This window comes from Sinohyriopsis cumingii, chromosome 14, assembly GCF_028554795.1.
Source record: "Sinohyriopsis cumingii isolate HCF-2022 chromosome 14, ASM2855479v2, whole genome shotgun sequence".
Lineage (NCBI taxonomy): Eukaryota > Metazoa > Mollusca > Bivalvia > Unionida > Unionidae > Sinohyriopsis > Sinohyriopsis cumingii.
The window spans coordinates 34,549,246-34,575,766 of record NC_142974.1 but is presented as its reverse complement, the minus strand read 5'-3'; the positions used below and the strand labels follow the sequence as shown (position 1 = coordinate 34,575,766).

The 26,521-nt window shown below is 38.2% G+C and overlaps 1 protein-coding gene across 1 annotated transcript in view; it reads right to left on the bottom strand.

Moving 5' to 3' along the window:
• Positions 1–26,521, bottom strand: part of LOC149783551 (uncharacterized) — a 73,789-nt gene that overhangs the window by 13,649 nt on the left and 33,619 nt on the right. Inside the window, exons 4-7 of the mRNA XM_089931818.1 lie at positions 19,300–19,410; positions 18,719–18,919; positions 14,549–14,836; positions 10,986–11,218 (exon numbers count right to left, since the gene is read on the bottom strand). Of these exons, the coding sequence (XP_089787944.1) occupies positions 10,986–11,218; positions 14,549–14,836; positions 18,719–18,919; positions 19,300–19,410 (833 nt within the window). The remainder of the gene's footprint in view (positions 1–10,985; positions 11,219–14,548; positions 14,837–18,718; positions 18,920–19,299; positions 19,411–26,521) is intronic.

Below are 26,521 nucleotides of genomic sequence, written 5' to 3'. Positions count from 1 at the left end.
GCATCAGGGAAGCAGAAATTTCTGACTTGGCACAGTTCAGGCCATTTATAGGAGTTTCTCGCCGATCAAAAATATCTTTGCCTGTTTGAAGCAAAACATTTTTGCCTGCTCTCAATAAAGATTCTTTACGTTTTTGTTTGTCGATTATGACATTATGGAGAAATTCTATGCCGAATGCGGAATTTTTCAAGGCCAGCAATCCTCATGTCACAACCGGTTTCAAAACGGGGGCCACCGAACGAAAGGCCGATTTTTAACATATCACCTAAACCAAGTCATCCCTGTCGAGCAACTACTCGGTACACTAAATACATGACTTACAACTCGTTAGAGAATCGTTTTCGAAAATGGAGCTTCAACGTGAATTTCACTTTGGAGAATACAATATTTTGTCCCAGATCCCCTTTTATTGCAATGTTGACAGTGTCGCAATACGACTTACTGACGTGCAAAAAGTGAGGATGTACAAATTCGCGATGAACGTGATAGGTGTTTTCTCCTTCCTCGTCAGTGACCGTGGTAGAATTCAATTTGAAAGGAATGACACGCAGTAACGGTACGGAGGTGTTTCGCACCACATTGTACTCCACCATTTCAGAGTAAACAATGATAAAATTGAGTCCTTTGTTTAGTTCTACAGGGGAATACAAAAGCCCTGTAGAAATTTATATTACTGTTGATCTTCGGGCTTAAATTCTGTGCTGCCAACTGTCGAAGTCCCAAAATTTAAACAAACTACCATTAAACATGATGAACAACGTTTTGGTATCCTGAAATTTCATCAGTAGGCGACAAGCCACTTTATGGTACTCAATATTATCACTTTTTGGGCTTTGTTCAGGGCTTTGCCAAACGCTGCCTCGACCTTTCAGCAATTGTGTCCACCAAATCATCACCTATAAAATAATAGCCTGACAGAATTTTCTCAGTGTAAATGCTTAATAACGGATTGCTTGCTGACTTTGTGTCAACAGAAAACCTGATTTTATTTATCTCTTCTTGCAATTGGAAGTTCAGGATTTCGACCTGAAAAGTGTTTTGAGTTTCAGAAACGCTTTTCATTTGTGTAGGGTAAATCCTTTCTACCAAAGCGAATTCCCAATGAGTTTCGTGATCCAATTGGATGACCTGAGATAATTTGGCCGTGTAACAACCCAAAGTATTGTTGGGAAATACCTCCATGGAACTGTCACTGTATAACATTAAGTAAAATTGGTTATTGTTGTTCATACTTTCAGAGTTCTGCTGTGCGAGGGGTAACTGGAAATCAGTGGAGTGCCTACGCCAAAAATATTGGTGTTGTGGTGGTGACTGCAGGAGTGGCGACTGACGTTGGATACAAGACTCCCGTTGTTACCGTTCGAGAAGTATTTTAGAGAAGGATTGGGAAGAAGGTAACCAATGAAACTGCTCAGTAAAATGATCCACAATTGTTTCTCACCTTGTTGTAAACTCAAATTGGCAATGGTGACACCGATGACACAATACACCACAAAGATTTGGCAGAAAAAGACTATTTGAGCTTTAGGCACACTTTCTCCACACCACACCCACAAAGGTTGTTTTTGTCGCTCATGCGTAGAAGACCTGAGTGAAGGAGTGGTTGCCTGTTGTAGTGACAGCTGAGGCTGTGTTGAAGGACATGATGCTCACTTCTTTTTATAGTTAATAACTTGCGAAGCGTCGATCCAGGAATCAAAACTGGTTGGATATCCTTTCCAACGTACTTTTACTTCTTTGACACTTTTGGGGTTCTTCGTTCGAGCATAATTTTGATGAAATACACTTCGTCTTCTTTTTTGGCAACAAGTTGTAACTCGGGCAAGTAAAACGTTCCTTTTAACACTTCCCCTTATAGACTGCAGGACGACGGACACGCACTCGTCTAGTGACGTGAAACAATTCAGTGGTCCATTTGAGTAAGTTACCTTTGTCGAAAGTGCGTTTGATTTTGCCAATGCGCACCCAACCTCCTGCTGCCAACACTCCACCTTGTTTGGGGACATTCACTGTCGGCAAAGTACTAAACAGGTGCTCAAGAACAGTCACTTCGTTGTCGGGAGTCACTTCATGGGGGTATTGGTGGGAGCACGTCCGATACTCCGGTGGTACGATTGCGATTGGTTGTACTCTTGGACCGTCGATGTACTTGAGAGTGTGTTGATGCGTAAAATATTTCCACATGCGTTCTTTTGAAGGTGCGTTTCACGATGCTGAAATATTTTTGGGATTCTCGGTGGTGAAAAAACGAATATCTCGTTTGTTTAATTCTTTTTGGAAAGCTTGGTTCAGAAATTTGGTGTCTTTGTCGGTTTGCCATCGAAGAGGGGACGACTACTTTGTTTTAACGCTAGTTTGAGGGCTCGCACTAACTCATTGCTCGATTTGGAAGTCAATGGCACAACCCAGGCAAATTTGGAAAAGACATTGATAACACAAAACAAATATTTGTAGCCTCGATTAGGTATCCAAATGAGAGACGTCGACTAAATCGGATTGCCATTGATGATCGATGCCATCCACTCGGGTGCAACGTCTGGAAATGTTCGTCGAATTGGTTTGTGTAAAGTGTACATGGCGTGTTCTTGTACTCATCATTGCACTTGAGTTAAACGTAGACTTTTCAGACGGGATTTGGCAGTTGGATACAATTTCTGAACTCCTACGCATCCCGCAGGATGGGATGGATCGTAGTAAATACTGGTTAACACCTCCATTTTTGTTACTAAATCACACACTCTTCACTGATGCAAATCTTTTTTTTTTCGTGTGGTATTTTCCTGGATAGTAATGCTTTGCGTGTCCGTCAAGTGATATGTGTCGAAGAGTAGAAGGATGTTTGAACAAGGGTAATCGGTTCTTGTTTCACTTCTGTATTTACTTTCTTTTTCTCTTTTTGGAAGAAGGGGTGGCCACCATCTTTCTAATCCATCTGGATGTATGTGGTGTTGTTAACTTGCATACTTTCTCTGGTGATGTTGTTAACATTTTCTGCCTTGGTCAATGTGGGTAGTGGTGAGACTTTTCATCAGGGTCCAGAAACCTTTCAAAGTCGGTTTAGCTGTTTCGTCTACAGCTTTCAGGTGGAATAGTTGCAATCGTTGCAATAGCTGACCGTACCATTGTGATTTTTCTCTTTCGGACAAGTCGTTACAATCCATCAACAATTTTAATACATGTTGTAAGTGGGACATCTCTGTCAAATTAGGATTGGTAGGCAAATGCGGGGTCCGTTGTTCTTGCCAACGATGGTATTTCATCCATCAATCGTAGGGCATAGAAGCCAGTTTTCGTCCTTCCATTCGATTCCAAAGGTCGCGTCTGAAATCGTTTCACTCCGGAGGTCATTTTTATCTTCTTGGTACTTTCATATTGGACCCATGGGTAAAATTCCTACCAACAGTCCTCCCAGCATGGCTCCTATCATTCCTTTGACAAGAAATCCGAGAAAAAAATCCATCCACCTCTCTGCAGCAGCATCTTTTTCTTTTTACTGATGGGTATTTTCTTTTTAACAATTTGGCAAAGAATGTGTTGATGTTTGTCTAAGCATTCTTTCTTCTTTCTTTAAGACAACATTCGTTCACGGTGATGACATCTTTGGAGACTGTTTGAATGGGTTGTTTTCGCATGGGTGAAGGAGCTTTGAACAGGAAAGACAACATGTCCCAATGTTTGGCTAAACAAGAGGGAAGTCCTTTCCTTATCTTTCATTTTTCATCCAGAGAGTAGTGTGCACTTATTTTAGGGGACATTTTTGGGCGTTCACGATCACAAAACACTGATCCACTGATCCCCATTCTTTACCGCAGGTCGTTTTTTATACCTGAATGATTCGCCTCTGGTTACCTTTACGTCGTATCAACTTCATGACAGGCATCACACATCGTGGAGGGGTTCGCAACGGACTAAATAGGGACAGTTCTTGCTTGGACGAAATCCAATAATCCCTGTAACATGTCGGATCTCTCTTGAACGTTTATTTTAGGTGCAGGTACTTTGTGAGCAGCTGATACTGCAGCTAAAGAGGAGGAGGGTGTCACCGCTGAAGGAGATGTTCCTTGAGACGATGGTGTCTATTATTTCATCAAACGAGGAAGAGTGGTTGTCATATTGGGCTTGGCTGCCATCACTAGCAACGGAGAAGTTGAATAACCTGAGGAAACTGGAGGCGCGGTCACAGTCGCTGTAGGTCATGGGATCTTGCGGGAAGAAGCTGTTTTTTGGCGTCTTTTCTGTGGGTTTTTCTTTTTCTTTTTCTGTTGGAATTTCGTTTTCTCTTGCTGTGACCTAGTCTTGAAACCAATGCTCTTTTTATTCTTTTGGGTGTGCTTGGCTTTTTGTGAGAGGCTTTATTCTTGGGGAGGACATTGTAGGCATTGGGATCCAATTTTAACAGGGAACGAATGATGACACCTGCTGTAGAACCGCTACCTCCAGGTTTCAAAACGATTTGCTTTTTATTTTGAGTGTCGATGCGAGGATCGACCAGTTGCGTCAAGTTTACTTTGTTTCTCTCAAACAAGCTTGAATGATGCCTTGCAGTAATTTACGTGATGTCGCCGTAAACCATCGAACGACTTTTTTGAGACTGGCTTTTAATATACGAGAACGTATTTTTAGATTTTTGTGCGACTGATGCCGTACAAGGTACGAATCATTTAGACCGAAATATAAGACCGAAGGGACGTCATGTTGACGATGTGTGAGACACACCCAAAGTGTACGAGGATTTTATATATGTTTTTGTTAAGTCGACGACAGGGGCGTGTACACGACGGGGCCTCCGTCGTGGCACCAGATGTGAAACAGATAATTACGAAATCGCAAAAAATCAGAGGTGGTGGGTTTTAAATCCACGAGTAAATAGGCGTGTGGGGTTTGAGTGTCATCGTCTTACGCATAAGTCAGTCATGGCGTTCCAAACTCTTTGGCTAACATTCGCACTTGCGATTTATCCCTAGGGCTTTTAAACAAGAGCACATAAAGAGCATTGAGACTGATGGTGCGATGGGCTTTACTTTGTTGAAACAAATTTCGGGTGATATAAATGATGCTAACATTACGATGATGCCCTTTGCGAGATTAGCAGTTTAATATCTTCTTCGTCTTTTCCTAACGTGTCGTCGAAAGTGACTAGATGAGTTTGAGTGGGGTCAGACTGGGGTCAGATACGATCCCGTCGTCTTCGCTATGGATGCCGTCCACAAATATGATGACATGATAATCAACTTGACTTTCTCTTAAGATTCTGAACGCTGATTGCCACTCTTTGTAACACCACACGATCCGTTGAGGTGAACGATCGATCAAATGATGTTTATGTTCGATCAAACGTTTGACAAGATGCAAGGCCTCTCAACTGGCACGATCTAACTTTTAGTCAATGACTTTAAAAATGGAGAAAGAGCAAGCAGTGAATGTCACTTTTGAAAAGAAGACAGACAAGACATGAGCTTGTATACTTTTTTTTCAGGACACGTTTATTGCGAATTAAAATTGAACAACACGAAAGACAAACGTACACAAAAGCCAAATGGTTATGTACAGCGATAAAATACACATCACAACGATCAAAGTGGAATATAAATAAGTTACTGTACAACATGCTTTTGGTTTTAAAAAAAAGGTGTTCCAGGGAAAGTGTGTAATATTCTGAGAATCGCAGTATTTGGTAGAGGTCCGCAGGTTGCCTGTCAGAATGACCTTCCAGGAATGTCCATGACAGACCTGTCCTGAAGAGAGTTGTTGTCCTCCGTGATGGGGTCTTCTTCTGTCACTGTCACTAACACAGGTTTAAAATTTACCTTTTTCACTGGACGTTTGAATGTAGGACCACAACTCTTGGTCTCTGTAGTTACAATGAACTATCGGTCTTGGACGTTTTCTCTTTTTATATCCTGACCTATATCGACGTGTCGGTAAGGCAATGTGAAGTGATTCGGAAGTTGCACTCGCTTCTGGTACACGATTTCATATACTGTTTCACAGGCCAACTGACGATTTAGTGTATGGGATAACACACAATCTTATGCGGTTCGCAGGTGGTCAGAATAAAGATTCCGTCCTATCCAGACTGTAAAGCTTCTTTCAGAACGCCAAAGTTAACCACTCGACTAATTCGATAATTGAGAGTCAATCATGGGCTCTTTCCTTTTTTGGCCCGGTATTCGTTGCTGTAATGTTTGGGACCGCCATTAGCAAAACTTATAATGTTTTCGTCCATGTGCTTGTCCGTCCAGGATCATAAACTGTCTCCATTGATGTCAGGGTGACGTTCACCCAGACGATTTAAAGCTTCGTACACGTATGCCACAATGATGACATTTCCAAATTAGTAGGCTTCTACATAGTCCAGTTCATCCTCGTAATTGACTAAGATCAAGTCCTCACGGAGTACGTCCACGTGTTTCATATATTTAGTTTTGTCGTGAATCATCTGGAAGTAGCTAAAGGTTCTGTAAAATATTCTGTCTTGGGGAAACACGGCGCTGTGCCATTTTGCCCCACAAGCGGCTTAACATAACTTTGTCAAATGCTCGCCTTCCTTCGTTTTTCTCCACCTTTTCTGAAGTGATGCATTCCTGCTCCCAATATTTTGCCTCGAATTTGTTTTGGTCTTAGGGAGTGTGGCACCAGGAAGGATAACCACAGGTATCTTGTTTCAGTTTCAAAAAGGCATCCACGTAATCTGCGAAAATAACTTTCTTAGTTTGGTCGCCCTTGTGGCACCGTTCTGTCTTGGGAAAGTGGTAAATTTCGTACACTTCTAACAGTCGGTATTCCAGGTCCAGAGTTTTGAACAATTCCACGCTGACCCACGTTCCCGTCAAGGGGCGTTTTCTACCTGGGTGTGCCGACAAGACTGGTCTTGATTGCACGTCTAGGCACAAGTACGGCACAAGGAAAACATCATTTCTCCTTTGCAGTGGTGAGATAAGCCGGAAGGGTACAAGTCTATTGGAGGAAAGGCTTGGCACTTGATTATTCCTTCGTATTGTCGAATGTTGTCCACGTCGATGTGTTCGGTCAGCAACTGCGGGTACCATACAGAAAAGTGATAATATTTGCACACGTAAGAATACAGCGAATACACTTACTCGTATTTAATTTCTTCTCCTTTCTCCTCGTTGGCTTGGGACAGCAAACAGGTGGCATTCTTTCGTCTTCATTACAAACTGTGCCATAGGTTCCGAGGATTGATTTTCAACGGTGATTGTATTCATGTTCCCTAATTTCCACAACTAGGTATCCTTGCTGTTCTAACTTCAAGCGACGCTGACAAGTGGCCTGGTACAAGACTTCCATGGTCCGTTGTAAAAACTGATTTTTCGTGCCACGTTGATGGTAGCAGATGAGACACCCGTGGAAAAAGCACCCATTAAACTCGTACACGAACTTGGGGTTTTCTAAGTCCCAGCCATCCACCAAATACCTTCCGATGGTCTTTTCGCATCCTTCATTGCAGACATGTTGGATCTATTTGTCTTTCTTATTGCACAAGTAATGTAGCCGGCGTAGGGTTATAACGTGTATTGACGTTTGACAAAATTGGTCATTAGAGGGCTTATGACAACCAGGGTGTTTTCAGGCTTGAATCGTTGGCGATACACTAAGGAAAACGCTTTGGTAATGGTGCTGGATTCTTCAAAGGGATCGATCCCTCCGTGCTCAAGGAATAATTCTCCAAATATTCCACAGCAACTCCGTAAAATGTCCACTTCGGAACGGCAATACTTTAACATTTATTCCTGAAGTCGAAGGGGTCTGAGGCGTGAGTCTGTTACCAAGCGTAGAAAGCTTTTCGTTGTTCGGTGCGTATGTTGTCGGGGTCGCAGTAGTGAGCCTCAGGCAAATGGGGTAGAATAACGTGTTGATTGAAAAAGTGCGAAAATAGCCTTTGGCCATTTCTGTCATTCCAAACGTTTTAGGCACTCGACTCAAAGGAATGGCCAAGTAACTCATCGAATCTTTAAACTGCACTTGTCCCACTTGCATGGAAATGATTTTGGCTCCGTTCAAAGTCACTTTAGGACGTTTGGTTCTTTGTTCCGTATAGAATCTGAGATGAAATTGCATATCGTATCCCGAGAAATTGTTAGCCATCACCGTAGCATGGCATTTCGGGAATGACACAGAGTGTGTCTTTATATATCTCCGCTTGCTGTAACAGGATCTCTTCTTCTCTTTGTTGTTTGGCTCGGTCCGATCGTTGAATAGTTTTCCAGGCTCTTTTCCATTCTAACGTGTCGTTCTTGTCGGCATACGTTCGTCCCATCCCGATGGCACGGACAAATCGCATCTGGTCTTGAGGATTGTTAATTTGGACAAGGCTCGTTTTGGTGCTACGAAGGTCGTCTAAGAATAACACTTTTCTGCGTTATCCGGTTCCGTGGAGAAAAGACATATCCGGTTCCATGGCAGAAGAAACACGTAGGTCATGAATAGTGTCTCTTTTGCATCGGTGATGTGAAACTTGTCGTTGGATTGTTGCACTCGTTGAATCTTGTCGATAACTTTGGAAGGTGACAGTTCTGACGGGCTGCTAAACTCGATCCAAACGGGGACTTCAAACTGTCGTGATGAATGGAAAGTCTCAAGCGATCGACTTCTTTGACCAGAAAGTCGTTTCAGTGTGGGGAACAGAGAATCCCACACCTCGGTGATGAACTCTTCTGCTTCCTCCAACGGTACGTTGGAACTGAAATCTTTAAACTTCACACTGAATGTCTACGCCGGGCTCTACATTTTCTAGAGGAGCGCTTTTTTCTCTCGAATGTGGTAGTATTGTTCAGGGTTTACTGGTGACTGTGGTGGACTTTGGCTGGGTTTAGACTCTCCGGGTCTGGATTCTTGCTCACTCATGTCATCTTCAAACTCGCAGGCATGAAGTTGAGCCAAGACTCAGCTTCTGTGCGATGCGATAAATCTCGTTTCTGTCTCATATTTTTTCCTTTCTCCACGAAATGATGCGATTGTTTCATCTTGACTGCAAAACGTCAAATGACTACATTTTAAACGCAATGGGTCCCTTATATATTTATGTAAGACTAGTGTCTTCCATATATAAAGGGTCAGTGTCGCCCCTTCAAGTATTCATTTCACTCTCAAGCCGACCAGGACGAAGGAATAGCCAACACAGATCAAACCTCTGATCAGAGCTTTGCGAGGTATCGTACGAAAGTTATCTTCAGACAAGCCGACGGACTACTCCCCCTCATTTTGAGATAAAGGTCAAGATAATTGCTATATCTGTAAGAAGAAACGACCTTAGTATGCAACATGTGCAGACCGTGAAAAAAGCAAAACAGGTGTCAGAGAAGAGACAAAAGTCAAGTTACCTGTTATCACTGTAAAGAGAAAAGACATTGGTCTTCAGAATGCCCTTAGAAACAACAGGAACAAGAGGAAGAGAAAAGTTCAGAACAGGGAGAAGAAGCGGTACTGTCCCCAAAGGAAGAAATCAGACACGTCCAGTAAAAGAAAAAAGAGAAGAAAAGAAAACCAGACGAAAGTTAGGAAGAAGAGGAGCAAACACCCGTAAAAGTGAAAAAATTTAAAAGGAGAGTGAACTAAGGCCGAGAAGAAGCTCATGAACTTTTTAAAAGTTGTATTGTGTTGTGATATTGGATTGTATATTAGTACCAGAATAGACCAGACAGAAAACGTTAGTGTCTCTTGCTTTGCTTGGTTTTGATGTTTAGAAAAAGTAACTACACTCATGTATTCAAACATATCCATCATGGGGTAAAAAGGGATTTTGTGTTTAAATTGATTTTGGCAATCGAAATACTATATCTTTTCGAGAGAGGTTGGTGCTCTGAAAAAAACCGTTGGGTGTAATTTAAAAAAAATAAACAAATTCAGGAACGGGACGTAATCAGCGTTATCTTCCTTAAACCTTTGCCACGGCCAAGGCCTACTTCTGGACCTGCTCCTGTCGATGATGAATTTGGTAGAAATGACTAGGTTGGGTATCTCAGGCGTAATAACAGGGTTGGATTGTTTGGCTTGAGAAGGTCTTTTTCTCTTGGGTCATAATACAGAAGTCTGATGCATTTGTTTCAGACTCCTTAACTCTGCCAAAATGACTAAGTGTACCGTCACCGTTTGACTTTCATTGTCCTCCTTCTCTCCTAGACCTTGTTTCTTCTTTGCTGCTTCTTCTTCTTCTTCCTGTCGTTTCCTTCTTCTTGCCTCTTCTCCTTCTCACTGATGATATTGAAGAAGAAAACCTTGTTCTGTTTCTTTCTGCTGCTGTAAAATTTCCTCAAATCATCTTTCTGTCTCTGTTTAAAATCCTCTACGCTCGGTAAGGAAGGAGAAGGTGGTGAAGGTACTCGTATCGGAACAAATTCTTGCGAAGAAGAGAGAAAATCGACTTAATCCCGATTAAAATCCGTCTCTTCTGGAAGTAGGCCTGTGTTGACTTTGGTAGCCACTGCTATGCCATCGCTTATCGTCTCCACGGCCGGTGCATCCCAATTCATTGTCTTCAACAATACAATACATACAACAACCCCACTTTCCCATGTCGCTGTACAGTCCCAATATTCCCCATGTTCGATTCCCCTTGTCGCTAGAATTGCCCAGTGTGATCTGAAAAGTCTTGTCGCTATATGGTCCCAAGGGTGGTGGTGTCTGTAATGTATTTTCCCATTGTTAATATATCGTCCCTTTTAACTACTAATAACTACCAGCGCATAATGTGCCTGCATATCTGGGTCTGTGCAGTTTGTACTTGGAATAATAAGTAGAACAAAGAACTTTTACTATGATCTGCCAGCTCATTATAGGACGGCAGATCAAAGCCTATGATATTTGCAGTTGGATCCGACATATAGCTGAGTACATGCAGTTCTTAAGAAACTATAAAGATTACCTAACGCTTTATTTTGAATATATAAAGAATTATAACCATTTTTTCTCAAGTTGCGCCCCCGATATTAATAGCTAAGATTTTGATGATTCCACTGGAACCTTACCTGTTCTACGTTAGCGGGTTTTCGGCCTTCTGTTGTTTGGGAATTGTCTTTTCTAAAGATTGAACCCAACCGTTGACAGAGTTCATCGATTTTTTCGTGAAAGGGATATTTTCCACTGAAGTCAATAAATTTTCTTCCAGTGATCACCATTGCAAGCCATCCATCCCGTTTGTAATCTCCGTCCATCCTTAGTGGAATTATTTCCTTTCTTTCTTCAAAAGCATATTCAGCTTCTGAAAAGTACATACTCTCTTTATTCAAACATATTTATTTGTATTAACTTGAGGTTATATATAGTCACTTATTTCACGATCGTATCCTTGAAAGCATGTATATTTCTAATATTAATGAAGTACGAATCCTAATTGAGTGAGTACAAGAATATGTGAAAATAAAATCTCACATACACACATCCGCAACAAAAATGTATTGCCCATCTCTCACCAGACAATGGTCATAAATTAAATAACAGAAACAAGTAAAACTAACGAGTTTTGTTAAACTTAACACAAGATTTTAATGTCAAAGTTTATCAAATGAAACTTTAAGAGGCAGTACAGTATTATGAATGAATTTCATATTTCCCAAAATGTTTTACACAAGTCCAAAAGAATCGAATGTTCGGAATGAATTCCAGACCTTCGAATGTACTTGTGTGATAACAGTACAGATGTATCGCAATGGTATTATTCAGAAATATTTTGATTAATTTCCCAATAGTCCCAACATAATATTTTTGCCTGATAAGCATTATCTGATTCCAGTGAATTATTACAACAGATGCCTCCTCTCAAATTGTATCTACACACAACATTAAACGCATCAGCAGAATGATATTAAAAGAAACTATACTAAATACCAATCCAAAAAAGAAATAAGAACAAATGAAAAGCTCAGTTCTCTCCTTACATACATGCATACGGTCCCAAACCGCAATTTTCTCCTACTAACTACGTGACATTTCTCCATATATAACCATATTGTAGAATCCACTTGGCATACCTATCCAACGGGAAATAACCCCAACTCCGTAAAGAGGTTTATTATTAAACATATATTTACATCTCCTATGCAATCCTTTTGCTAAACGTGACATGCAGCATAGATACAGTCACGTACCAAAAGTTAAACAAAATACAGATATACATATTACATTGAAAACTATGACAATGTAAAGATGTGGCACAATATGATCACATTTCACGTAATCGCGAATGAATAAATTACCGTTTCTAACATGCAATAATTTTGATTCAATCAGGCGTATTTTTAATGTTCTTATATTAAGTTTCAGCTCCGTGTCCAAAGCCCTTGTCGGACAACTAAAATAAACAGCGACGATGTAGGAAATATGAGACATCATATTAGCAGGGATAAGGGTCATAATAAATTAGAATTAATAAATCTTATACGTCTAATCCCTTCTGCTTAATTCTCTGGAACTTAATCGTTAATGCAGATTTCCGTACTTGATTTACCTTGCATGTTGAACGCGTAGGTAGAGGGTTTAATCCACAATTATTTTAATCTTTTTATTTCGTCCTAAACGTTTGCTTAAACAGTTAACTTACATTTGTGCCAGCAATCGTGGTTCAGTATTGTAGTAAAGATGTCTTAAATACTGATCTTTCCATTCACTGGAAATGACAGGATAGCAGTCGGTAAATATGTAATGCTTCAACAAGTGTGGCTGTGCGTAATCAAAATCCAGGCTGGCAACTCAACAATAACAGGAAACCAACAATTTGCAACGTTTGTTTAATCCTCTGAACCGTATATGTTATGTCAGGTACATGTTAGAGTTTTCCAGTGGTTGTTAAAGAAGAGATGGTTCATACACTAATGCGCTTTACAGGTAACTTCATTTATCGCGAATTATATCTTTTTCCTTGAATAAATGAAAACATCTTGCAAAAGTTACTAGATCACTTAGTTTCATTGTACATTTAGAAGAATGCAAAGTTTCCTAATTACACACATCAAATGCGTGATTTTTACCTTATTTATAAATCAGTTTTAACAATATAGCTCTCAAGATTGACGATGTTTATCTGGATATGAACATCTTTCAAAGTTATCGATAATGTTTATCTGTTCCACAATATGACAGAATATTTATTTTGACACATTGGAAATAACTAATCAAATTTGTGTTTTTTACTGTTTTTTTTTATAACCCAACCATCTTTGAAGACAAATTTGTTCCATCAAGCCTCGTAAACAATATCTCATAATTTTTGTTTTCATTCTGTCCACAAGAACGATTTCATTGCAGTCATGTGATTAAGCATTATATAAAAGTGTGTATATATATATATATATATATATATATATATATATATATATATATATATATATATATATATATATATATATATATATATATATATATATATGTGTGTGTGTGTGTGTGTGTGTGTGTGTGTGCAATAAACTGACAAGAAATAGTGAACAGTGCGAAACTAGTATCTAGCTATCTAGCTAGCTGATCGCTATCGACTCCTTAATGAGTCTTTTTCAAAGGCAAATGCAAAACATAGACAAGACAAACAAATAAAAGAGAAAAAGTGGTTATGTTTACGAAATTTTACATGGCTGTTTCTACAGGAATTCAACTTTTAACTATGTTATGTGTCAACTAGTTTATTTCCGCTTGTTCCTGATACTGGGAAATATTTGTATTGACCTAGAAATTGATGAGCCATAACGACATCTGTTATTTTATGTAAATTTATGTAAATGCAGGTTATTATAGTAGTCATAGGCTATTAAGCGAATTTAGATAATTATTTAAAAGAAAATGTGTCTGCTGTAAAAGATAACTGTATGTGTGCATGGTTGTCTTTTTCTAGTCTTGTTTGTTTAAACCGCTTGGTTTCAATGTTCTGAAGCGGCGTATCCAGCAAGATTCTTTTCTTTCCTGGTTTGGGGATTCCATTTGGGGATGTGAGCAATTGCAATAAGTATTATATCACTGAAAGTGTGGCTAGGGGAGGAGAAGTGTTCTGCGACCGGGCTTCTGTACAACTTTGCCATCCAACCAGATCTATGAAGGTTGATTCCATTATTATAATCAATGCCTCAAATATTGACACAGTTACCCGAACATAGCAGAATTTTAGTCGGCAATAATATGAGATAAATCTGGGAAGAAAACTCAGTGCATCCCTACAAAAAAAGAAAAACATTGAACCAAGCAAAAAACGAAACATAAAACATTATCACTATCTAAAGGTTTGGAAGATATTTTATGCGACAAGTTGCTTCCGGTAGATCTGGATCTTACTGATCCTGAAAGAGCTATAAAAATGATTAACAAGACAAGTGCAGCTTGATATTAGTGTACTTTTTTGTGCCTTCAGTTAATACTGATGTACCATTGTGTGTCTTCAATTGATATTATTGTACGGATTTGTGTCTGAAATCTATATTAAAGTACAGTGTAAATGATCGATTATAGCGCTGTGTATCAAACGAGTAATCATATCTTATTTCTCCAAATAATTTGGGAAGATCAAATACACATTATATTGAATTTATAAATGATTGTAAGTTTAAATAACCAGCTCTGCAGTTTGGACTGTCCTTGTACTTTCTTGAATAGCATAAAAGGACGACACGAGCATTCTCTACTGCCTCAGCCATGTCTTGGAGTGTGGTACCGCCCATGTTTTTTATATCAATCCACACTGGGAAGCCTTTCTGCTTCAGTATTTTGCGAATTTTTTTCACTTCTTTCTGATGTCCCCAGTTATAGCTGATCATGACATGGTTTTTCGTTTCTCTTAATACGTTTTCAGTTCTGTCTTCTTCAGTGGAACCAGCTATGTCCTTCTTTATATACGAATTAGCTGAAAATGATATAATGCAAGCACATATACTGTTGGACTTGAGAATTGCCTTGTTGTTATAAGCAGTTCAAAGCCTCAGATTTCCATTAACCAATTAAACCTCTTATCTTTTAAGTGTACATAAAAGCGTGTGCGCCACATAGCGTCATGTACCACTGGTATTAATATTTATATTATTGTGTACTAAATGTCACTGTGACGTCATTTTCATAACGTTTCTTCTATCACTTACTCACTAGATGTCATATATATACCACTGTACTTAGAGCTCCGTATGCGCACAACTTTTAGTGATGTAGAAGTAGTTCTGAGCGTAGACAAATATCATTTAGTAGATCGCAAAGCTTAATTAACAAATTTGTATATTTTCCAGCAGTTGTAAGATAGTGTTTTGGAACAACCTTGAATCACTCTTTAATACGTATCGGAGCAGCAATATTTTCCCTGGGGCCTTTGGGTGGGGAATATGATGATGGTGGTCACATAGGAGGAAGCAAGAGCTGCTTTCAAGTGGGGTAGTGAAAGGGTTTGACAGTCATAGTGGGAGGTGATAGCCAACCTCGAGCAGCGAAATGATAGAGATTGTGTGTTTATCAGATATTTTTAATGGTCATGGGAGCAAGAACTGCGAGTTGAGTAGCGAAATGGGCTGCAAGCGACTAACAACAATCTGCCTATTTAGAGACAAAAGGCTTTGGAAGTTAAACTCATTCACAGGTTAAAAGATGACTTACGACTCGTATGAGCGCTGCGAAATTGCAGGCAATTTTCAACTAGGACCTGCATCAACTCACCAAGCACCTGGCGCACTTCACATGCGCATACATGTATGATGGGTTGAAGTGGCTGGCTGGGCGATGAGGGTACAAAGCAGGCATGGTTAACTTTGACACCTTGGTGAGACCTTGCTGAACCACTTGACTCAATGGATTAGGTTCCTGGAAACTCCTGGCCGCCTGCTCTACTTCGACTCATATGGTTTATTGCGGAAACTCAGCTACTAGACCCTCCTTGTACGGGCAAAAGCTGATTGTGCAATCTGCGCCTACTAAGGTTCTAAATGCATTCAATTGATAACCGAGGTCCGGGGAATATAACCATACTAGTAGCCATCTTCGGGCTGCAGCAAAATGGACGAGACAGGCCTACAACATCCACGTCGGCAGATGCATACAATATCGTTGTATTTACCAACAATATATGTGACGTGAACAGCTCCAACGAGGACCTCTTTGCGCTGCTCAACCGCCAGGATAGAGTGGAGGCGCCAGGCAACCTCATATTTTTTCAGTCCGACAGTACGATGCGAGACAGTAGCAAGGGTTGGACAGATCGAAGGCGCAGGAGGCCTCTATGAGGGCCTTCTGCAACCCATTCGACCAGAAAATGTTCCTACAAAGCGATTCATTGATCACCATGTCGCGGACGCAAGGAAGTACGCCGACAAGCTAGAAGTTCGCCAACGACAGGGACGTGGATTAGAAAGAACAAATTGACACCACAATTGTGCACTTAGGCGAAATGGCAACTTCGAGTAGTTTTAACTTCTTGTATCAATATTTCCCAACTTCAATTCCATCTGCCCTGTTCTCTTGCATAATGTATTGGGACACACAAGGTATGTTGATGATCAAGTCGAATTCCTGGGGCCAAACTTGGTGATACCATGATGGGTGACCAAACATTGGTGGCAAATGGAATCACGGCCTAGGCTGCCGCTATGAATTGAGAATATAGTACACATAATGTGCAGCCAAAACCTTAAAACATTATACAACATATAAAATTGAGAGACAGATCTTCAAGAATATTGATAATATAACTGGTTCCTTGGATATAGGTAAAACAGAAATTTGCATCCATAGCAGACGTATTATACCCTCAAGGTACAGCTAAAAAATCATAAGTTGACCATACTGCTAATAACCAGGAGAGCGTGGATTCAACAACACCCATTCAAGGTGCATTATGTATGAATTATATAATGTCGCGGATAGGGAAGAGTTCACCGATCCTCAGGATATACAACAAAATCAGATATCAGTATCAATGTCCGTGAGACATAGAGCTCAGCATGAGACATAGTGTTTGATGTACGTACATAATTGTAAGTACGAGGGGTCTGGAAATTTAAAAGATACTAGTACCAAAACATACGTTGACACGATTGATACCTCAGTCTGGCTTAGTGACGTAACATCTCAATAAACATGAACGCAAAAAAGTAGTAGGTGTGGGAGAGGCTACCGATATTAAAGACGCAGCAACAGGGCACACTCTTTTCTCTTTTTTATCAGGTTTAGATAGTGTCTCAGTATTAGCGGACTGTTTTAGGTATTTATTCAAGGGGAAATCATAGAATGACAGCTATAAAGGGTCCGCACATTACCTTGAGCGCTAGAAGAAAAGAAGCTGAGCCATATATACATATATAAGAATACAAATCATATGGCGAATAACAATCCTTTCAAGTGCACTGGATCCAGGAAGGGATCACGTTTGTCAGAGTTTGATTAAGATAAATGGAATAAACTGACAACGAACAGTGCAAAACAATTATTTAGCAAGCCCGAGAGCTTTCGACCCTTTAAAGAGTCTTTTTCAAAGGCAAATACACAATATAGACAAGACAAACAAATAAAACAGAAAAACGGTTACGTTTGCGAAACTTTACATGGCTGTTTCTACGGCCGTGCGTCAGTGTTTCTTGACGACGTTTACCCGGGTTCTTTATACTTCAGGTATACTGGACACTATTTATAGCCTAAGATGTGCTGAAAACTTGCGGTTACCAAACTACAACAAAAACACCGAATGTGACAGCCAACATGTTGTATCCAACCAAAGCTCCACTGAATCCAGAAGAAGAAAAAACATTGCTGCACCGTGAGTTAGTAACATGAAATGTACTGTTGGGCCACACCACTACCTTACAACTTTTTCCTGCAATAAATAAACTACATTCAAAAACAGAAGTTTTTCTTTACCCTCTAATAAAGATATTTGCTCTAATTTCAGTTTCTTAGAACAACTCTAAACCCTTCGGTTCGGATTCCCCTATCTTTGCCTACTCGAATCGAATTCTTATATCTTCTCTCCACGGGTTGAATTTCCATATCCTTCATTAGCAGGTAAAGCATCCTTTAATCTTGATGCAAATTTTAATTGCTGGTATCGTTGCCATTGCTAGTTATATATGTCAGATTACTAACATTTCAATTAGTAATTCGTTAATCCTTGCAATCCCAAAAGAGAAAATAACAATATTTCTTTATCTTTCCTCAAAGATTACGCACATTAACCATATTATCTACGAACTACAGGTGCTGCAATCAACATGTCTTTACTCCGCTTTAATGAACATGAGCTGCAAACTATGTCATTCAAGATCTTTTAAGCACTTAGTCTGATGTTCATGCGTCAACCTAAGTATCGTATTACTGGTCCATTTGTGTCTTAAGGCATAATTTTAACAAAAAAAGAAATAATAATTTTGACGATAAGTGCATCTGTGTCGGGAAGTAATTTGGACATGTTAGTTTGGTCATTTTCCCCTGGAAACTTCTTATGTTCCTATTAATTTGGAGTATGTAGCAAAATCTTCACTATAGAAATAATGAACTTGTTGAACCGATTCATTCAATTAAAAAGAGCTTTGCTTTTCTAGGCAAGAGACAACATTTCTGTAACATTTTCACATATTAATTTTGTAAAAGCTGACAAGGGATGTAATATAAATTTAAGAGTAAATAAAGAAAGTAAATATACGAGGAAACTTCAAGCAAATTTTGATATTTTAGTATATTATGAGGATATATTTAATTTAATCTGAGTGTACTTGTTAATGAAACCAGTGTCTTTACCTTCATTTTTCATATATACCTATATCTTTATATTTCTTATGCTTCTTAAGTTTTTTTCTGAATATCCACAGAGTGCTGTCAGCATCCTCTCTAGTCTCCTCATCCTTGGATTGTTCTTTTAATTTTACAAGCAGCTCGATGATTCGTAATTCGGTTTTCTCCAGCATTTTTCTTCGGTTGCGTTTGCTGAATGCCAGAACCAAAATTGCACCAACAGCCTCTATGTAATTATACAGAACAATAAAAGAAGATCATCAGGGATACACATTGATTCTATAGTCCTTAGCATGGATGCAAAGAGGTCTTAATAAGTAATTTATGAATTTATCTTGAAATACAAAATATTTGCTGAGTGTTCAATAAAGAGTGACTTTCAGATAATGATCGTTTGAGAAACTATTTTAATGGAATTATACCGTCTTTAATGTCCAATTGGGATCTGAAAGTTACGTTGGCAATCGTCACACGGTGTTATAAGATAAGCAGTAAGTTTGCTATAATCTGCATGAACAGCTCAACATGAAACGTTTTTGTTGCACACTGCACGAAGGAGAGCATAAAACATAACAAGAAAAAACAATGTAGATCACAGAGAGTTACCTCTTTGCTCTTCAACAGTTTTACACTTGGCTAATTCAACTAACTGACTCAAGCACCCCATCCGAACGAGAAGTCTCTTAGTAGCATCATTTCTGGCAAGACGGCGGACACCTGAAAATGAACGAATATATATATATATATATATATATATATATATATATATATATATATATATATATATATATATATATATATATATATATATATATATATATATATATGTCTATTTATATATGTATATATATATATGTATGTATATATATGTCTATATATATATGTATATATATATATGTATGTATATATATGTCTATATATATATGTATATATATGTATGTATATATATATATATATGTCTATATATATATATGTCTATATATATATATATATATGTCTATATATATATGTCTATATATGTATATATATGTCTATATATATATATATATATATATATATATATATATATATATATATATATATATATATGTATATATATGTCTATATATATATATATATATATATATATATATATATATATATATATATATATATATATATATATATATATATATATATATATGTATATATATATATATATATATATATATATATATATATATATATATATATATATATATATATATGTATATATCTATATATATATATGTATATATCGTTATATGTATATATATATGTATATATATGTATATATATATATATATATGTATATATATGTATATATATGTATATATATATATATATATATATATATATATATATATATATATATATATATATATATATATATATATATATATATATATATATATATATATATATTCCACTGATCTCATTAGTTGCGAGTCGTCAGTCTTTAAATTAAGAATAATTAAAAATATGATTGAATGTATATATTTGATAGCGCTGGAAATCTTTATCATGATGATCTTGCTTGTTCATCTTTTACCAAAGGAAAGAAAAAAATATGTATGTACACAATCGATTAGGACGCACAAAATGAAACATTTGTGTTTCATTTGGGTAGCATTGCAATATCCGTACAACTGTATTGTTTCTTATGCTACTACTGTGTGGATTATTTTCTTAATTTCAGACACTAACAAATGTGTATATCTATGTGTTATGTACATCTATATTTTATGTATAACTTTTGTTCATGGTCGTAGATTGTAAGGGTCATATGTAAACACGATATTACATAGCTAACTTTTGTCCATGGTTGTGGGTTGTATTTTAAAATAATATTTATTAATAAGATTATTTGACCAAGGCAAAATTCTGAAAGCGAACAATAACCCAAATTCTGGTCGTCTTATTGTGCCTTTGAGTTATATATAAGGTACTGATAATCAAAAGTATTTATTCCTATTTTAATATAAGTATTTGTTGAATCACTATTACTTGTGTTCAGATATAATTTAAGAAGAAATGTTTAATTAAATTATTCATTGGGATCATAAAGTGCGCATAGACATTTTGGACTAAAAGCCTTTTCTTAGGATTATTGTGAATTCATTGAAGGACATTATGGATTATATCACTGTGTTATAACCTGACTGTTGACACATCAGTGCATTCAAGGTTATTGATACATCAGTATATTCATGACATCATTCGGAACATTCTGTATCTTTTCTACTTGTGATAGAACTTTTAGGATTATTTGGCATTTTATCATCAATTCTGTAAGTTCCTTCAACATTTTCACTTTGAAGTCTAGGGAAAAAAATTATTTCTTGAAATTTCCAAAACGTGGCTATGTTTCTCTCTGTTACTGAATATAAGACCACAGAGTCATGACAATCTGTTTATCATCCTAACGATTTATCTACTTATATATATATATATATATATATATATATATATATATATATATATATATATATATATCCGCAAGATGCATGACCATGGGTAAGGAAAGCTGATGAAGTGCAACGCTATGCCGACACTAACAACTCCAAAGAGTTCTACAACGTCATCAAGTCAGTCTTCAGCTCTTCAAGTCTATCTCCGCCGCCTTGCTTGTAGCAGATGACAGTACACTAATAAACGACAATGCTGGCATTGAGGACAGATGGAAAGAACACTTTAGTCAGTTCCTAAAAGGATGGCACCTGAACGGATGGTATCCCAGCGGAGGTGTTCAAAGGTTTCAGTGAACAGAGGCATTCCACGATGTGCTAATCAGTATCTGGACGGAAGAGAAGATGCCAGACGACCTTCGCGACGCATCAATTGTGACCCTCTATAAGAATAAAGGCACGTACTGCAGTAACTACAGAGGGATCTCCTTGCTCTTCATAGCTTGCAAAATACTTGCTCGCAGAATTCTCAACAGGCTTATTGCGGCAGTGTCAGAAGATAACCTCCCCGAATCTCAGTGTGGTTTTCGCCCAGACCGGAGCACCGTTGACATGATCTTCGCAGTTAGACTATTCCAATAGAAGTGCTTTGAGTAGAACATGAATCTGTATGCTGTCCTCGTGGACCTGAAAAAGGCTTTCGATACAGTCAACATAGATGTACTGTGGGTAGTACTCAAGAATTTTGGGTGTCCTCAGTAGTTTACCAAACTCACCAGGCTCTTTCACGATGGCATGAGAGAGTCTCTCAGACGGTGAACCCAATGAGAAATTCACCATATCTAACGGTGTCAGACAGGGATGTGTACTCGCTCCACTCTTCAACCTCTTATTCACACAGGTACTGCTATATGCAGTCCGTGATCTTGACCTTAGTATCTACATTAGATATCGCCTGGATGAATCAGTATTTGATCTCTGTCGCCTAGCTGCAAAAACCAAAACGCTAGAAAGAGTCATCACTGAAGCACTCTCTGCAGATGACTGTACCCTCATGGCCCATGAAGAGATCCACGTACAGGCAATCGTGGACAGGTTCTCTGACGCCTTCAACCTACTTGGACTCGCAACTAGCCTAGGAAACAAAGAAGTCCTCTTCAAGCCAGCCCCAAACACTGTCCCATCGCAACCCTGCCTATTATTGGAGACACGCAGCTGAAGAATGTGGACAGTTTCAAATACCTTGGCAGCAAATATCCAGTGATGGTTCCTTGAACAAAGAGTTCATTGCGAGGATCCAAAAAGCCAGTCAAGCACTCAGACGACTCTGAAACAAGGTCTTGCAGCACAAAGACATACGCCTGTCAACAAAGATGAAAATATACAATGCATTTATCCTCAAGTCTCTCTTGTATGGCTGTGAAACGTGGACTGTGTGCCAAAGGCATATCGGTCACATGGAACAATTCCACCAGCGCTACCTGAGATCCATTATGCAGATCAAGTGGCAGGACCGAATCACCAACCAGGAAGTCCTCGACGGAGCCAGCACAACAAACATCGAATCGAAACTAATTCAGGCCAAGCAATGATGGACTGACCATGTCATCCGCATGGATCAAAACAGAATCCCAGAGCAGCTGTTCTTTGGTGCGCTAGCCCAGGGCAACCGAAACCAAGGCCGTCCTCACAAGAGGTACAACGAGAATCTCAAGATGCACATCAAGTGGACAAACTGTCAACCCCACCAGCTCGAGCTCGCTGCCTCAAACAGAAGCCACTGGCGATCCCTGACCAGAAAAGCCTGTTCAACCTTCGAGGTTGACCGCCGCCAGCATCTTGCTGAAGCTCGTGAGAGACGTCACAGATCTGTATCCCAGCCTTCCCAACCACCGGTGTCCCATGTCCCACCTGCAACCGCCTGTGTGCGTCGGAATTTGGACTCCGGCGACACATGCGCGTCCACCGTAGATGGGATCGCAAAACTTGTCTTCCTCGGCTCGCGAGACTACCGAGATATATTTTAGGTTCTGATATATATATATATATATATATATATATATATATATATATATATATATATATATATATATATATATATATATATCAGAACCAAATAAATTCAAATTAACAAGTTAGTCGACCTTATACTTACTCTCCAATATTCTATTTACTCAAACGGATAATACGGGTTCTAAAGTTTAACAATTAGGTTGTTAACAACCATAACTTTCTGCAAATCATTGGGACCGCAATCTCACTACCATGCACCTTTGTATATCATTGGTGTCATGTGAAGACTCGAATAAAAGTTTTTCAACGAGTTACAGTTTATACCTCTACGTTGGTGTAGATACATTGATGACATATGATGGAAATAGATAGAAACGGGCGACAATTGTAGGTTGTTTGTTTGTTGTTTTGCATTTTTATAAATTCGCGAATAGCTTCTATTCTCTGAATGAATTTACGTCGGAGTCATCACAAAATGCAGTCTCATTTTCCATACCATCCTGGTTGGGAAAATAGAAACTGACCTATATTCTAAACCTACTGACTCTCACCAGGTTCTACTTGTGACCAGATTCCACCCACGAAACGTAATAATTTATATCCCTTACGGTATGTGCTTTTGTACCAGATGCATATGATCTTGGAATGCTAGTTACGAAATGAATATCGGACAGTTCAAGAAACACCTTAAAATGAGTGGATACAGAAGCAACTACATTGAGACTATTAATTTAAAACAGACTCCTCGATAGAGATGTCCTCCTGTCATGTTTAGCCAAGAAAACCAACAAACGTGTCCCTTTCGTAGTAGCTTTCCAACCAAATGCCCCAAACCTAAAACATGTCATTTGCGCCATATTGAATTATCCAAACGTCTGTTGGGTATATTTCAAAATGTGCCTATGGTTACGTACTGTCGACCTATACATAGACCATCTTCTGCGTGCCGAGGTAACTTCAGGTAAGACCACAGATTAGGGTCCATACCTCTGCAAATACAAGCGTTGATTTATTTTCAAACATATCCTTGAGAATAAATCTTTCTAAAGATCAACAAAAGGACTTAGCTACAATATCAGTCAAAAGTTAGGATGTCGAACCAAGAAGGCACATTCGCAAAAATATTTAACTCTTAAGCCAGCTACTACAACTCAACAGGACGTTCAGTCGAGTCCAACTCAACAGGACGTTCAGTCGAGTCCAACTCAACAGGACGTTCAGTCGAGTCCAACTCAACAGGACGTTCAGTCGAGTCCATTGAGATTCTATCAGCGGAATCAAAACTCGGGTGGACCGACATAGAACGCACACGTAGAGAATGATATTGTATACTAAAATGTGAAAACGCATGGATAGTTTTCCCTAAATTAAAATATCTAACGTTTAGTTTGCAGTCTTATACAATTTACAGACAAATTAATCAGTTTTCGCCCGTACACAAATGTTTGGATACTATTTACCTAATTAATTGCATTTATTATTATTTGTAGTAGTTGTACAATTATTGTCCATTATTCTGCTACACAATTCCCTTTACATCTTTACTCTAGAACGTCCGTGCATAACTATACCGGCTAAATTTTCTTTAACAAATCTTATAGATGGCATTTATTTTGTTTGTCATGCTGTCGTTATGTTATTTGTTCACAACCTGAAATTAGGTCACGGCATGTTGGTCATCAATGTGATAGTCGCAAGTAGTATTTTTATATTTTCATATCTATTGTTGTAGATTTCCCCTGTTCTGCTTCAATTTCTGGCAGAGAACTCTGGTTTGTAGATGGTATGATCAAGGTCAGTCCTGCTGGATTTACTAAATTGTATGCAATTCATGGTCTGCGCGATTGTTTGACATACCTTGCATCTTTGCCTTGCTAACAACAAAAATTTTAATCGACATGCATAGCGCTTCTTATTATAAGCTCATTTTTTTCCCGTTAACTTTATATGGTCAGAATCGTTCAGTATTTTTCCATATTTTTCATAAGAAACGGGTTTCTACAAATAGTATAGTGTATTAGGAAGTATTTTATTAACAAACAATGTACGCTCATTTGGTACAGGCTTTAGCTTTTGGTTTATTAGATTTGTTTATGGATGAACTAAACAAATTGTTTCGTCCATTGAAGAGGTACATGTCTATTGCAGACGAACACCTCTATAATTCAACTAAGCAAGCAAGTTTCGTCCATTTGAAAGTGGAGATGAAAAAGTTAACGATGTGGACGATTTAACTGTGTCACAAATGAAACTTTCATACAAGCAGACGAATGAACGTGATATTCACAATTTCAACAGCAAACGTGAGAGAAAAGGTAATTGAAAATACCTCTCTGATCATTTAAACAGTTATTTAGGAGACATATTCGTAACTTTTTGCAAAAAGAATGGTTCAGACTATGACCAGTGCTCTTAATGATCTATACGAATAGTAAAGAAAGCGTATTTATGTCAAGGTCTATCTCATATCTATCAGAAACGTACCATTTTCCTAGTCAGTCTAAATACTAAATTCTAGAAAAAAATGCAACTGAAGGTTTTGGTATGAAACTAAAAGCTTCAGAGCAAGTAGGCCAAGACGACAAAAATGTATTATTTCCTCTGAATAAATGGACTGTCATACAACAGCTGTTTTGTTAGTTTCCCCGTTTAACTGTTTTGATAAAATGTTAAGCTACCGATAGAAGGCATAAACTGTATGGCACAGGTCATAGCTGGAGTCCCTTCAACAGCATGAAAGTGACAGGGCATATGTTTTCTTTAGCTTGGAATAAGAATGGTAATAAATATACTTACATTTAGGCATCTTGAATTTCCTCAAAATATACTTTCTTAGTTGTTTCTAAAATCCGAATGACACCATCCGTGTCATATAAGACCTGATCCACACCGAAATTGTACTTTACTTTCGACTACGTTTCAATTGAAATAACATTGTCCTTACTGTACTGAAAAGACGTAATAAATCCAATCCATCATAAACAGAGTCAGAATTGAGCTGGACCAACACAAAAACAAATCCAGACCAACTGCAGGAGTTTTTTTAAATGCGCATTTATTCAAAATATGAGTTGCAAGTTGAAGTAGACCAAAATGAGATTTATTTTTAAGCTAATGTCGAGCGCACGACGAAATTTAAACGTCCAAGGTGGGTGCTATGTGCGCATGAAAATTGTTCATGTGTATTGATGAATCTGCCGTTTTATATTTATTTTGAAATACAGTATAAATTCATTTAATTCATTTCTTGTAGTGTATTCCTTTTATTAAGCTATTAGTAAGAAAACGATACAGTCTATAATAAAAAGGACGCTGCACTGATAGAGCAAAATATTAACTCATTTTTTTTTCTTCAGACTAAAACGTCGTGCAGTATCACTCAGGAAAAA